Source organism: Oncorhynchus mykiss, chromosome 4 (genome assembly GCF_057628025.1).
Source record: "Oncorhynchus mykiss isolate SJ-2025 chromosome 4, ASM5762802v1, whole genome shotgun sequence".
In the NCBI taxonomy this organism is placed as follows: Eukaryota; Metazoa; Chordata; class Actinopteri; order Salmoniformes; family Salmonidae; genus Oncorhynchus; species Oncorhynchus mykiss.
The window spans coordinates 32,292,235-32,309,021 of NC_143025.1; the positions used below are offsets into that span (position 1 = coordinate 32,292,235).

The 16,787-nt window shown below is 41.4% G+C and overlaps 1 protein-coding gene across 1 annotated transcript in view; it reads right to left on the reverse strand.

The window, feature by feature from the left end:
• Nucleotides 1-16,787, reverse strand: part of LOC110521699 (BMP/retinoic acid-inducible neural-specific protein 3-like) — a 67,320-nt gene that overhangs the window by 23,168 nt on the left and 27,365 nt on the right. Inside the window, exon 2 of the mRNA XM_021599482.3 lies at nt 4,704-5,046. Coding sequence (XP_021455157.1) covers nt 4,704-4,915 — 212 coding nt within the window. The 5' untranslated portion in view covers nt 4,916-5,046. The remainder of the gene's footprint in view (nt 1-4,703; nt 5,047-16,787) is intronic.

Here is a 16,787-nt window from a genome sequence, read left to right on the forward strand (position 1 = left end):
GCCAGGGAATAGATTGTCAGATATGAGAGGTCATTTGAAAACCAACAAACAGTGTGGTGGACTGTTTGGCTATGCTGCAATCTTTGGGAATTGGAAACAGAGTGGACATATTGGATGTATGCTTGTCAGCATGCCACATATTAACAGAGACAGAGGCAATTAGTACAAACTGCATGCACTTTAATACAAAATGGCCACCACACAATTCCACAATAAAAGTTGTCTGGCAAAGTCGGCAAAGCAATGTCTACACGGCAGGGGTAGTCTAGTCAAGTACTATTTGAGAAGGTCCGGTCACACAAAATCTCCTAGGTGACAATGGTCCGAATGGATATTGTCACTTATCTGCGTAGTAACAAACCACCACCTCGCATCCCATGCGATCTCAAACTGTTCAAACTGTTCACACTCCTTTTTTTGGCAGAGAGGAAATGTTGCAGTTTTAATGCTCATTTCCTGTAATTCTACAGATTTTGCTGTAGAATTACAGGAAATTCCCCCCATTAAACATGGACTGGTTGTAATTTAGCGTGCCTCAGACACAACCTTGAGGCTGACAGTAGCCTCTCAGGGGACTGTCTGATAATGCAGAGTAATAAGTATTAAGAACCTACTAATCACTTGGCCACATGATAAGACTATTAATCTTACCACCCATGAAGCTCAGGCCACATAGCTAGGTTGGGCTGCACTAGCCAGGGGAGAAATATATTTAAAAAAACTTCAACACGGGAAGCCGATCACCATAGCCCATTAAACACCCAACACAAATCCATAGATTTCATAGTCCCGTCTGCAGTTTCCCGGTGCATGTTCAATACCCTTCCAAGCCATGATGAATGGTATTTATGGCATAATTGCCACTAATTTCATATAACAAGCCAATATATGAAATTGTGTTTAGCGTGACAAATCATCAGTTACTTTCCCTGCACTAAAGTAATCAACATATTTTACCTGATCAGATTTCAGAATATGCATATGGGCCCTTGCTTGTAATAACCTTCACAAAAAATATATATATATTTTTTTTTTATCACCCACAATAGCTATATTATTATGTATATTATGTCTAGGTGCATAGATAAAAAAAAAATATTTACATAGATAAGAACATTTCCACAATTGCTACACAAGTAGGTGCCATTTTGTCATTCTAGTTTACTTGCTAGAGAAAGGAAAGTTCTTCACTCCTCTCCAAGGGCCTTTATTGAACTGAAGGAACTGCAATGAAGTCAAATGAGGTGAAGTGAATAATGTTTCCACTAGATCATTATGAAAGGGGTGAGGTGAGGTCTTTCCACATAAGTGTTTAAGGCCTTCCTTCCAGTGGTATTTACTTCACACCTTTAAACCCCACATGAGACTGAACATACTTAAGTGGATAAAAAATGTATCTGGCTTTGATGCATTTCAGAATATGCATATGGATCTTGTGGTCCACTCTGTCCATCTATGCCCTCCCCCGCCCTCCCTTAGGCAAATCAGATCACACCTCCAATCTGCTCCTCCCTTCCTATAAGCAGAAACTCAAACAGGAAGAACCCATGGTAAGGACTGTTCAACGCTGGTCTGACAAATCGGAATCCATGCTTCAAGATTGTTTTGATCACGCGGACTGGGATATGTTTCGGGTTGCCTCTGGGAATAACATTGATGTATACACTGACACAGTGACTAAATTCATCATGAAGTGCATAGGAGATGTTGTTCCCACTGTGACGATTAAAACCTATCCAAACCAAAAACCGTGGATAGATGGCAGCATTCGTAGAAAACTGAAAGCGCGAACCACGGCAAGGTGACTGGGAATATGATTGAGAACAAACAGTGCAATTATGCACTTCGTAAGGCAAGCAAACAGGCAAAACGTCAGTACAGAGACAAAGTGGAGTTGCAAATCAACGGCTCAGACACAAGGCGTATGTGGCAGGGACTCCAGACAATCACGGATTATAAAGGGAAAACCAGCCACGCCGCGGACACAGAAGTCTTGCTCCCAGACAAGAGAAACACCTTTCCTTTGCCTGCATCGAGGAAAACACTGCTCCCTTTGAATGTGAGCTGTCGTTCTCCGTAGCCAACGGGAGAGACATTTAAGTGTGTTAACCCTCGCAAGGCTGCCGGCCCAGACGGGATCCCTAACCGAATCCTCAGAGCATGCACAGACCACCAGCTGGCTGGAATGTTTAAGGACATATTCCATTTCTCCCTATCCCAGTCTTTTGCCCCCACTTACTTCCCCCACTACGCTGATCCTCAACATAGGGGCCCCACAGACAGTGTGGTGAAAAAGGCACAACAGCACATTTTCAACTTCAGGAGGTTGAAGAAATTTGGTTTGGCCCCTAAGACCCTCAAACTGCACCATTCAGAGCACCCTGTCAGGCTGTACCAGCGCCTGCTAGGGCAACTGCACCGTCCGCAACCGCAGGACTCTCCAGAGGGTGGTGCGGTCTGCCTAATGCATCACCGGGGGCACACTGCCTGCCCTCCAGGACATCTACAGCACCCGTTATCACAGGAAGGCCGAGAAGATCATCAAGAACCTCAGCCACCTAAGCCACACCCTTTTAACCCTGCTACCAACCAGAAGGTCGGTACAGGGTCGGTACAGGTTCATCAAAGCTGGGGCCAAGAGACTGAAAAACAGCTTCTACCTCAAGCCTATCAGACTGTAAAATAGTCAATACTTGCCAGCCTCCGGTCAGTACCCCGCTCTGAACTTTAGTCATTGTCACATTGTCACATTGTTACTCTACCATGCACCTTAGAGTATTCTGCCCTATAGTCAAGGAACACTGGTCACTAATAATGTTTACATACTGTTTTACCCACTTCATATCTACAGTGCATTCAGAAAGTATTCAGACACCTTCCCTTTTTCCACATTTTGTTTACGTTACAGCCTTATTCTAAAATTGATTAAATAAAAAAAATATCCACACACAATACCAGATAATGACGAAGTGAAAACATGTTTTGAGAATTTTTGCAAAATAAAAACAGATACCTTATTTACCTAAGTAGCCTCTGTTTTCCTTGATTATCCTTGAGATGTTTCTACAACTTCATTGGAGTCCACCGGTGGTAAATTAAATTGATTGGACATGATTTGGAAAGGCACACACATGTCTATATAAGGTCTCATAGCTGACAGTGCATGTCAGAACAAAAACCAAGCCATGAAGTCGAAAGAAATGTTCGCAGAACTCCAAGACAGGATTGTGCTGAGGCACAGATCTGGGGAAGGGTACAATAACATTTCTGCAGCATTGAAGGTCCCCAAGAACATGGAAGAAGTTTGGAACAACCAAGACTCTTCCTAGAGCTGGGTGCCTGGCCAAACTGAGCAATCTGGGGAGAAGGGCCTTGGTAAGTTAGGTGACCAAGAACCCGGTGGTCACTCTAACAGAGCTCCAGAGTTCCTCTGTGGAGATGGGAGAACCTTCTAGAAGGACAACCATCTCTGCAGCACTCCACCAATCAGGCCTTTATGGTAGATTGGCCAGACGGAAGCCACTCCTCATTAAAAGGCACATGACAGCCTACTTTAAGTTTGCCAAAAGGCACCTAAAGGACTCGAGATTCTCTGGTCTGATGAAACCAAGTTTGAACTATTTGGCCTAAACGCAAAGCGTCATGTCTGGAGGAAAGCTGGCACCATCCCTACAGTGAAGCATGGTGGCAACATCATTCTTTGGGGGTGTCTTTCAGCGGCAGGGACTGGGACCCTAGTAAGGATCGAGGGAAAGATGAACAGAGCAAAGTACAGAGAGATCCTTGATGAAAACTTTGCTCCAGAGTGCTCAGGACCCCAAACGGGGGAAAAGGTTCACCTTCCAACAGGACAATGACCCTAAGCATACAGTCAAGACAACGCAGGAGTGGCTTCGGGAAAAATCTTTGAATGTCCTTGAGTGGCCCAGCCAGAGCCGGACTTGAACCCGATTGAACATCTCTGGAGAGACCTGAATATAGCTGAGCAGCAACGCTCTCCATCCAACCTGACAGAGTTTGAGATGATCTGCAGATAAGAATGGGAGAAACTCCACAAATACAGGTGTGCCAAGCTTGTAGCATCATACCTAAGAAGACTCGAGGCTGTAATCGCTACCAAAGGTGCTTCAACAAAGTACTGAGTAAATTTGTCATTATGGGGTATTGTGTGTAGATTGAGGAGGGGGAAAAAAATGATTTAATCAAAATTAGAATAATGCTGTAACTTAACAAAATGTGGATAAAGTCAAGGGGTCTGAATCCTTTCTGAATGCACTGTATATACTGCATTCTAGTCAAGACCTATCCTATTTAACCATTGCTGTACATATAGTATTATTCAGATATACTACATATTCTACCTACATACTGTACCATCACACACACATTTCATATATTTTTATTAAAAAAATACAATATTTCTAAATTTCTTAATTTCATTATGTTACTTTTTAGATGTGTTTATTGTGGTGTATGGTTAGATATTACTGCATTGTTGGAGCTAGGAACACAAGCATTTCATTATACCTTCAATAACACCTGCCAAATATGCGACCGATACAATTTGATTTAACTTTAGATTCTCCCAACACCTCATTAGACTACCTGTGGTCTGACTCTCCTGTATGTAAGAGAACTCTGCTATGGAGACTCACCCCTTTAACTGTAAACCCCCTACGTATAAACCCTGATATGAGACTAACCTGTATATCTTGTAGCGGGTGGAGAAGCCCTGCCGGTTCCTCTCGACGAAGTCTGTGTATTCCTGGGAGTGGTGGAAGGGGCCCTTGTCGGACAGCAGCCAGTCCAGGGGCCCCCCAGGGCGGTCGTGGGGCAGGCTGGCCAATGCAGGGGCCCCGGTCAAGAGCCAGAACCAGACCCAGCAGTGCAGGATCAGAAAGCCCCATAGAGCCATCAGAGGTTGAGGGAGGGAGGGAGGGAGGGAAAGAGGGAAGGGATCAGCAGTGGAAGGGATTCCCACACGTGAGCTTATACCTCCTCTGGGATGACAGGTGGATCTGCATTCCCTCACCTCCCCCGGATGACCTGGGAGTGAGAGACACCATTGTCACTTGAGAAATGAATGCTCTTATAATCATCAAGCACCTTCATAATTTTAGAGATCCCATACTGACAAGTAACAAAACAAATCTGATCTCTTTAGCTCTTATGGATTAAGTCACTAGACATCTGTTTTAAGACTAGCCTGCTGTTCCATCTCTAGTCCAAGCCTCCCATCTTCCTCCTAAGAGTTGTCAATTTCTCCCTGCAGCCGTGACCAAACCAGATGCTTGTTTTTTTTTAAAGTCCCATTACTGTATTCTGATGACAATCTGTCAAGTGAACTCAGCCATGTGACCATGTGTGTGGGAGTGTTTCAGAAATCATTATTCTCAAACAATAGCACAAGACACCAGGGGGTGGGGGGTGGACATGGGAGCAGGTGCTAGGAGATGAGAGAAAGAGCGTTATGGAGAGAAAGAAAGAGATGAGAGAGAGAAAGAGAGAGAGACTGGGAGAAAGAGTGAAATATGGAAAAAAAGAGAGCTAGAAAGAGAGGAGAGAGAGAAAAAGAGAGAAGTGTGAGAGAAGGTGTGTGCGCGCATCATGTGTGTGACTATAATGAATTGCAGACTGGGTGTTATTCACAGAAAAGTGAATATCCCTCACCAATGCAAACACAGGCTTTATCTGGTTCACAATGTGATCACACCAGATTCAAAAGCTCCGATTTTGCTGCATGACATTTAATTCCTCAGTGCAGACATCTGTGTATGGCAATACATATTGATGAGATGTGTATGTGCATGTCCGTATGCATGTGTGTGTGTGTGTGTTAGGGGCGGGATGGTTGGATCTGAGTAAGTACACAGCAGGGAGCCAACAATGGAGAGCAGTTCATTTTAGCACAGTGGTGTTCCACATAGTGAGGGAGGTAGGGAAGCCATGAAACACTGCAACCATTGCTATCCTCAGTAATTCCCTTATAACTTTGTTTTTGTGGCTGTTGTTAATGTTAAACAGTGAGTTAGCCTTTCAGCTTTTACAACATTCATGCAACAGCAACACTATTTCCACCAAGTCAATACATGGCTTTTTGTAAACATTGTGTAAAAGTGACCTTCGCTTACAGCGAGGGGACTGTCTAACCTGTTAATATTAGAAAAGAGTACAGGGGTCATGTTTAAAGATGCTTTATTTTATCATCCAACAGGCATGGGGCCAAACAAACACTGATGCAGGAAGGAAAACTATTTAGTCTCTCTCTCTCTTTCTAGCTGACTTTCTCTCTCACTCATCATCATCTCTATTCTCTCTACCTGCTCAATGTAAAAGTCCAGTATGTAAACATGTATCTGTCCACAGATTCAGACAACACCAGCTCTATAATCACATTAACAGACAACACAGACCCAACTAACCAGATTATTATCTGTCTGAATCATATCCGGTACACACCATTACCACTTTACAAGGGCATTACTGGATCACATATGTGCTTGCATACGCAAACATAAACATTACATTTTCAAACATGGTTAAAATGCCATCCTTGAGCTGCAATAAATATCATATTTTGGTAATATTTTGGTATTTTATTAGGATACCCATTTGCGGTTGCTTCTCTTCCTGGGGTCCACACATAACATGACATGATATATAAGGAATAAACTCTGATTTTCTGTACATTACCTTGGAAATAATGGACGATGGCGCAGGATGAGGCAGAGCCGAGTCCCTTTGTGGAGTTCATTTTTCCAAGGTAACATACAGAGGCATTTATCCCACTTATACCACCATGGCCAAATAAACAATATGAAAGTACACATTTAGTGGTATAAATATTTTTTTCTACATTAATATTTAAAAAATGTATAAGCAAATTCATACTTTCTCACCTTTTGGTTGCCAGAGAACTAATCGTTTGTTCAATTAGTTCCATATTTATGGACACGACCCAGTCGTTCGTTCTTTATGTTCCATTGCCATGCTCAGTGGCAACGTTCTTATCCATTCCTTGCTGCTAGCTAACCAACTAACTATTGCTACACGGTCACATATTTTATTTTGTTGTGTATGTATAAGCTGTTTATCCTGCTTATACCACCGTTGCCAAAGAAAACAATACTGTAAGCACCAGTGAAAGCTGCTGAGGGGAGAACTGCTCATAATGGCTGGGAAGGTGTGAATGGAATGTCATCAAACAAATGGAACCAATATGCTTTTAACACGAGCCTGTACTCCCCAATTAAGGTACCACCAACCTCATGTGATAAGCGCACATTTACCGGTAGAAATACAATATTTTCATAGATTTTTTCATTTACAGTGCATTCGGAAAGTATTCAGACCCCTTCACCTTTTCCACTTTGTTATTCTAAAATGGACTAAATATATTTTTTCCTCATCAATTTACACACAATAAAACATAATGACAAAGCAAAAACAGGTTTTTAAAATGTTTTGCAATAAAACGTAAATATCACATTTACATAAGTATTCAGACCTTTACTTTGTTGAAGCACCTTTGGCAGCGATTACAGCCTTGTCTCTTTGTGGGTATGACACTACAAGCTTGGTGCATGACGCTACAAGCTTGGTAATCCTCTCAAGCACTCAGGTTGGATGTGGAGTGTCGATGGACAGCTATTTTCAGGTCTCTCCAGAGATGTTTGATCGGGTTCAAGACCGGGCTCTAGCCGGTCCACTCAAGGACATTCAGAGACTTGTCCCGAAGCCACTCCTGCATTGTGTTGGCTGTGTGCTTAGGGTCATTGTCCTGTTGGAAGGTGAACCTTCGCCCCTAGTCTGAGGTCCTGAGCGATCTGGAGCAAGTTTTCATCAAGGATCTCTCTGTACTTTTCTCCGCTCATGTTTCCCTCGATTCTGCCTAGTCTCCCAGTCCCTGCCGCTGAAAAACATCCCCACATTATGATGCTGCCACCAACATGCTTTACCGTAGGGATGGTGCCAAGTTTCCTCCAGACGTGATGCTTGGCATTCAGGCCAAAGAGTTCAATCTTGTTTTCATCAGACCAGAAAATCTTGTTTCTTATGGTCTGAGAGTCCTTTAGGTTCCTTTTGGCAATCTCCAAGCGGGCTATCATGTGCCTTTTACTGAGGAGTGGCTTCTGTCTGGCCACTCTACCATAAAGGCCTGATTGGTGGGGTGATGCAGAGATGTTGGTGCTTCTGGAAGGTTCTCCCATCTCAACAGAGGAATTCCGGAGGTCTGTCAGAGTGACCATTGGGTTCTTGGTAACCTCCCTGACCAAGGTCCTTCTTCCCCGATTGCTGAGTTTGTCTAGGCAGGCAGCTCCAGGAAGAGTCTTGGTGGTTTCAAATTTTTTCCATTTAAAATTATGTTGGCCACTGTGTTCTTGGGGACCTTTAATGCTGTAGACATTTTTTGGTACCCTTCCCAGATCTGTGCCTCGACACAATCCTGTCTAGGAGCTCAACATACAATTCCTTCAACCTCATGGCTTGGTTTTTGCACTAGAGGCGAAATAAATAGACAACTATTTAGGCGAGGTGCAGGCTAGCGGAATAAAACGCATGAAAAATTAAAGGAGGAGCTGCACACTCTAGGAGGTCCAATGCAATAATTGAATAACCTAATAACCAACGTTTCAACAGACAAGCTGTCTTCATCAGGGTATAATGACAAACACTACAGGGTGACTAGTTTATAGTGTCAAAGGACACACATGTGTGTCTGTAATCATGGCTGGGTGTGGCCTGATATCATTGGTTAATTCTCAGATATAAAAATAACATACCAAAAACATTAAAGGATAGCATACGATCGTAGATACAAACATTTACAATAGCAAAATCACAAGAATGGCTTCAGATCGAAGTCTACGTCGAGACCGAAGGGAGTGAGGGTCTTTAAATTACAGATCCAGGCAGCCTCTAATTTTAACAAATTGTCGAGGTCACCCCCTCTCCTTGCGAGGGTAACATGGTCGACGCCGATATAAAGTAGGGACGAAATCGAGTGGTTTGTTTGCACAAAGTGGGCCGCAACTGGGTAAGTCGAGTTTTTGCACCTGATGGTGCTATGATGCTCCGAGATTTGTACGTTTGCACTTTGTTTTACCCACATCATTTTTTAGCACAAGGACAAGTTATAAGATAAATATCCTTAGTGGAGCACATGATAATGCCTTTGCACTGTCAACTGTGGGACCTTATATAGACAGGTCTGTGCCTTTCCAAAACATGTCCAATCAATTAAATTTACCACAGATGGACTCCAATCAAGTTGTAGAAACATCTCAAGGATGATCAATTAAAACAGGATGCACCTGAGCTCAATTTCGAGTCTCAGAGCAAAGGGTCTGAATACTTATGTAAATAAGGCATTTCAGTCTATTTTTTAATACATTTGCAAAAATGTTTAAAAAAATAATAATTTTGCTTTGTCATTATGGGGTATTGTGTGTGATTATTTATTTTTAAATCCATTTTAGAATACATTTGTAATGTAATAAAATGTGGAAAAAGTCAAGTGGTCTGAATACTTTCCAAAGGCACACAATATCTAGGTCAAATAGGGAAGATGCGTTGTGCCGTGAGGTGTTGCTTTATCTGTTTTTTTAAATCAGGTTTGTTCATTCGAGTAATATGAGATGGAAAGTAGTTCCATGCAATAATGTCTCTATATAATATTGCACACTTTTTTTTAGGACTGTGGACTTTTTTTGACGATTTGAGGACTGTGAAAAGGCCCCTGGTGGCATGTCTGGTGAGGTAAGTGTGTTTGTCAGAGCTGTGTGTAAATTGACTATGCAAACAATTTGGAATTTTCAACACATTAAGGTTTCTTTTAAAAATAAGAAGTGACGCAGTCAGCCTCTCCTCAACTCTTAGCCAAGAGAGATTGGCATGCATAGTATTCATACTGTATTAGCCCTCAGATTGCAATGAAGAGCAAGACGTGCCACGCTGTTCTGGTCCAGAGGCAGATTTACTAGGTCATTCTTTGCAGCACTTGACCACATGACTGGACAATAATCACGATAAAACAAAACTACAGCCTGCAGTACTTGTATTTTTTTGAATGTGGTGCCAAAAATCAGCAGTGCATTTCTTTATCATGGACAGACCTCTCCCCATCTTTATACCCATAGAATCTATATGTTTTGACCATGACAGTTTACAATCTAAGGTAACATCAAGTAATTGAGTCTCAACTTCATTAGCCACACCATTCATTACTAGATTCAGCTGAGGTCAAGAGCATATGGAATGATTCGTACCAAATACAATGCTCTTAGTTGTAGAGGCCAGTTTATTACAAGCCACCCATTCCAAAACTGACTGCAACTCCTTGTTAAGGGTTTCAGTGACTTCATTAGCTGTGTTTGCTGACATGTACAGTTGAAGTTGGAAGTTTACATACACCATAGCAAAATATATTTAACTCAGTTTTTCACAATTCCTGACATTTAATCAAAGCAAAAAATCCCTGTTTTAGTTCAGTTAGGATCACCACTTTATTAAGAATATGAAAAGTCATATTAACAGTAGAGAGAATGGTTTATTTCAGCTCTTATTTCTTTCATCACATTCAAAGTGGGTCAGAAGTTTACATACACTCAATTAGTATTTGGTAGCATTGCCTTTAAATTGTTGAACTAGGGTCAAACATTTAGGGTAGCCTTCCACAAACTTCTCACAATAAGTTGGGTGAATTTTGGCCCATTCCGTCTGACAGAGCTGGTGTAACTGAGTCAGGATTGTAGGCCTCCTTGCTCGCACACAGTTTTTCAGATCTGCCCACACATTTTCTATAGAATTGAGGTCAGGGCTTTGTGATGGCCACTCCAATACCTTGACTTTGTTGTCCTTGACTTTGTTGTCTTGCCACAACTTTGGAAGTATGCTTGGGGTCATTGTCCATTTAGAAGACCCATTTGCAACCAAGCTTTTTTTATTTATTTATTTATTTTACCTTTATTTAACCAGGTAGGCAAGTTGAGAACAAGTTCTCATTTACAATTGCGACCTGGCCAAGATAAAGCAAAGCAGTTCGACAGATACAACAACACAGAGTTACACATGGAGTAAAACAAACATACAGTCAATAATAAAGTATAAACAAGTCTATATACAATGTGAGCAAATGAGGTGAGAAGGGAGGTAAAGGCAAACAAGGCCTTGGTGGCAAGGTAAATACAATATAGCAAGTAAAACACTGGAATGGTAGTTTTGCAATGGAAGAATGTGCAAAGTAGAAATAAAAATAATGGGGTGCAAAGGAGCAAAATAAATAAATAAATTAAATACAGTTGGGAAAGAGGTAGTTGATAGGGCTAAATTATAGGTGGGCTATGTACAGGTGCAGTAATCTGTGAGCTGCTCTGACAGTTGGTGCTTAAAGCTAGTGAGGGAGATAAGTGTTTCCAGTTTCAGAGATTTTTGTAGTTTGTTCCAGTCATTGGCAGCAGAGAACTGGAAAGAGAGGCGGCCAAAGAAAGAATTGGTTTTGGGGGTGACTAGAGAGATATACCTGCTGGAGCGTGTGCTACAGGTGGGAGATGCTATGGTGACCAGCGAGCTGAGATAAGGGGGGACTTTACCTAGCAGGGTCTTGTAGATGACATGGAGCCAGTGGGTTTGGCGACGAGTATGAAGCGAGGGCCAGCCAACGAGAGCGTACAGGTCGCAATGGTGGGTAGTATATGGGGCTTTGGTGACAAAACGGATTGCACTGTGATAGACTGCATCCAATTTGTTGAGTAGGGTATTGGAGGCTATTTTGTAAATTACATCGCCAAAGTCGAGGATTGGTAGGATGGTCAGTTTTACAAGGGTATGTTTGGCAGCATGAGTGAAGGATGCTTTGTTGCGAAATAGGAAGCCAATTCTAGATTTAACTTTGGATTGGAGATGTTTGATATGGGTCTGGAAGGAGAGTTTACAGTCTAACCAGACACCTAAGTATTTGTAGTTGTCCACGTATTCTAAGTCAGAGCCGTCCAGAGTAGTGATGTTGGACAGGCGGGTAGGTGCAGGTAGCGATCGGTTGAAGAGCATGCATTTAGTTTTACTTGTATTTAAGAGCAATTGGAGGCCACGGAAGGAGAGTTGTATGGCATTGAAGCTTGCCTGGAGGGTTGTTAACACAATGTCCAAAGACGGGCCGGAAGTATACAGAATGGTGTCGTCTGCGTAGAGGTGGATCAGAGACTCACCAGCAGCAAGAGCGACCTCATTGATGTATACAGAGAAGAGAGTCGGTCCAAGAATTGAACCCTGTGGCACCCCCATAGAGACTGCCAGAGGTCCGGACAACAGACCCTCCGATTTGACACACTGAACTCTATCAGAGAAGTAGTTGGTGAACCAGGCGAGGCAATCATTTGAGAAACCAAGGCTGTTTAACTTCCTGACTGATGTCTTGAGATGTTGCTTCAATATATCTACATAATTTTCCTCCCTCATCAAGCCATCTATTTTGTGAAGTGCACCAGTCCCTCCTTCAGCAATGCTCCCCCACAATATGATGCTGCAACCACCGCGCTTCACGGTTGTGATGGTGTTCTTCAGCTTGCAAGCCTCCCCCTTTTTCCTCCAAACATAATGATGGTCATTATGACCAAACAGTTTTATTTTTGTTTCATCAGACCAGAGGACATTTCTCCAAAAAGTACATTCTTTGTCCCCATGTGCTGTTGCAAACCGGAGTCTGGCTTTTTTATGGCGGTTTTGGAGCAGTGGCTTCTTCTTTGCTGAGTGGCCTTTCAGGTTATGTCGATATAGGACTCGTTTTATTGTGGATATAGATACTTGTGTACCTGTTTCCTCCAGCATCTTCACAAGGTCTGTTGCTGTTGTTCTGGGATTGATTTGTACTTTTCGCACCAAAGTATGTTCATCACTAGGAGACAGAATGCGGCTCCTTCCTGAGCGGTCAGACGGCTGCGTGGTCCCATGGTGCATGGTCCCGCCTTAAGCCATTTGGAAATTGCTCCCAATGATGAACCAGATTTGTGGAGGTCTACAATTTTTTTTCTGGGGTTTTGGCTGATTTCTTTTGATTTTCCCATGATGTCAAGCGAAGAGGCACTGAGTTTGAAGGTTGGCCTTGAAATACATCCACAGGTACACCTCCAATTGACTCAAATTATGTCAATTAGCCTATCAGAAGCTTCTAAAGCCATGACATCATTGTCTGGAATTTTCCAAGCTGTTTAAAGGCACATTCAACTTAGTGTATGTAAACTTCTGACCCACTGGAATTGTTATACAGTGAATTATAAGTGAAATAATCTGTCTGGAAACAATTGTTGGAAAAATGTCTTGTGTCATGCACAAAGCAGATGTCCTTACCGACTTGCTCTAACTATAGTTTGTTAACAAGAAATTTGTGGAGTGGTTGAAAAGTTAGCTTTAATGGCTCCAACCTAAGTGTATGTAAACTTCCGACTTCAACTGAATATGGTTGAATCATCTGCATACATGGACACACAGGCTTTGTTTAATGCTAGTGGCAAATCATTGGTAAATATAAAAAAAGAATAGAGGGTCTAGAGAGCTGCCCTCCGGCACACCACACCCTATATGTTTAACATTAGATAGGCTTCTATGAAAGCAAACCCCTCTGAGTTATTTTAGATAGATAGCTCTGAATCCACAATATGGCAGAGTTTGAAAAGCCGTAAGATGTAAGTTCTCAGCAACAGTTTATGGTTAATAATATCAAAGGCTGCACTGAAATATAACAGTACAGCTCCCACAATCATCTTATTATCAATTTATTTCAACCAATCATCAGTCCTTTATGTCAGTGCAGTACATGTTGAGTGCCCTTCTCTATAAGCATGCTGAAAGTCTGTTGTCAATTTGTTTACAGAGAAATAGCATTGTATTTGGTCAAACACCATTTTTTCCAACAGCTTACTAAGAGCTGGCAAGGTCTGCTGTTAGAACCAGTAAAGTCTGATCTACCACTCTTGGGTAGCAGCATGACTTTGGCTTCCCTCCAGGCCTGAGGACAAACACCTTCCTCTGGACTCAGATTAAATATATGACAGATAGATGACTCTATGGCCACTCCTATCATCCTCAGTAGCTTTCCATCTAAGTCGTCAATGCCAGAAGGTTTGTCATCATTGAACGACAAAAAAAAGATCCACCTCTCCCACACTAACTTTAAATAATTGAAACTTACAATGCCTTTCTTTCATTATTTAATTTGTTTTAATGCATGAATACGATGGCTCACTGTTCGCTGTTGGCATTTCCTGCCTAAGTTTGCCCACTTTGACAATTAAGAATAGGAAATATAGATTAGCCTAATTATTTTACCTGAGCATGACCCCAAAACTAAGGACTTATTATGCAGCCCTACACTGTTGTCATGGGTAACTGATTGGGCTCATGGATTCGAGTTCATCACGGAATGGCATGCTTTGAGCACAACTGAAAAGTGCTATTTACATGTGTAAAATGAATGTCATATGCTGCATTTGCTATAGGCCTATTGTATACCTTTTTGTTGGTGACACTTTGATATTTCAATAATATGCAGCTGTTTAAAGGGCAAATCCACAGATGAAATAATAATGGTTGCCCCGCCTCTGTTTTGGCAAAAAGCTGAGGGATGGGCTTGGAGAAATGTAACAACTCTCAGATTAAGACATAGCTATGGATACATGGGACTGACGATCCTTATGTTTGGGTTCTCATGGAGTGTGACAGTTGAACTAAGCTCATGAGGAATTTATTATATCATATTCTTCAAGAATCAATGGAAATATATATATAATTTACAAGTCTAAAAATGGATGTAGCAACTACAGATTGCCCCGTTAAGTCTATCAAAAGTGGGCAAGTTTGAGGATGGATTTTTTTGTTATTAACATGAATTAGATTGCCAAGAGTGGGCAAAGCTGTCAAGGCAAAGTGTGGCTACTTTGAAGAATCTCACATATATTTTGATTTGTTGGGTTACTACATGAATCCATATTTGTTACTTCATAGTTGTAATGTCTTCACTGTTATTCTACAATGTAGAAAATAGTACAAATTAAGAAAAAGTTAATGAGTAGGTGTGTCCAAACTTTTGACTGGTACTGTAAATGTACACTGTAGCAACACCTCCCATTTAAGCGTTCCTGTCTCTTCTATAGATGTTATATCCTTGTATTGCTATTGCTGTACCGCAGAATAACTGATGAATTTACAAACGTTCAACACCGGTTGAATATGGCCGGTGTCAGTAAATGTTGGCAAAAAAGCATAATTCAATTGTTGCCAGGAGCACAGTTACAGTCACCAATGCTCTGGATAACATGAAAACATCCTAATCAACTCTGCCAGAGAGAGCAAAATGGTCAAAGTTTGGGTCGGGGCTCAAGCTTAAGATGATTCTTATGGCATTGTACACGGTCAGTGTGAACCAGATTGACTTGACACAACGGGCCAAGCAAGCTATACAAACAAAACGGAAACAACACAGGACGTCTTATTTAATGAAAGGGATTGCAGTCTGCTGTGAAGCATTCCTCCATGTAAGTGTCTAGCTACATTTTCATATACTATACCTTTCTAATTTTGTCAGAAAGTTGTTTTAATTTGAAGTTAAAACCTCTCTAGGGTATATGGGACGTTAGCGTCCCATCTGGCCAACATCCAGTGAGATTGCAGAGAGCCAAATTCAAATACAGAAATACTCATTCTAAAAATTCAGAAAACAAAAACATATTTTACATAGGTTTAAAGATTAACTTCTTGTGAATCGAACCACGGTGTCAGATTTTTAAAATGCTTTACGGCGAAAGCATACCTTACGATTATTTGAGAACATAGCCCAGTTGACAAATTATTACAAACAGTAACCAGCCAAGCAGAAGTGTTACAAAACTCAGAAATAGAGATAAAATTAATCCCTTACCTTTGATGATCTTCATATGGTTGCACTCTGAAGACATTCATTTACTTAATAAATGTTCCTTTTGTTCGATAAAGTCTCTTTATATCCAAAAACCTCTGTTTTGTTTGTGCGTTTTCTTCAGTAATCCACAGGCTTAAACGCAGTCAAAACAGGCAGAATAAAATCCAAATTGTATCCGTAAAGTTCATAGAATCATGTCAAACAATGTTTATATTCAATCATCAGGTTGTTTTTAGCCTAAATGATCTATAATATTTCAACCGGACAATAACGTCGTCAATATAAAAGGTAAACAAGAAATGCACTCTCTCGGGATTGCGCATGAAAAAGCTCTGTGACATGTCAGGGTCCACTCATTCAGACTGGTCTTACTCCCTCATTTATAAGAATACAAGCCTGAAAACTTTTCTAAAGACTGTTGACATCTAGTAGAAGGCATAGGAACTGCAAATTGAGTCCTAAGTCAATTGATACTGTAATGGCATTGAATAGAAAACTACAAAACCACAAAAAAATACTTCCTGAATGGATTTTTCTCAGGTTTTCGCCTGCCAAATCAGTTCTGTTATACTCACAGAAACTTTAGAGTGTTTTCTATCCAAATCTACCAGTTATATGCATATCATATCTTCTGGGCCCGAGTAGCAGGCCGTGTAATTTGGGCATGCTTTTCATCCAAAACTCTGAATGCTGCCCCCTACCCTAGAGAAGTTAACAGGTTACTATTAGCTAGCTAGCGGATGTTAGCTGGCTGGCTCGCTAGCTGACATTACGTTTATGATCTGTGTGTAGTAATGTTCTCAGAATATTTTTTCGCATTGCCAGTTATAGCCTAATGTTAGCCAGCTAACTACCTAACATCGAACCTATTTGGTTA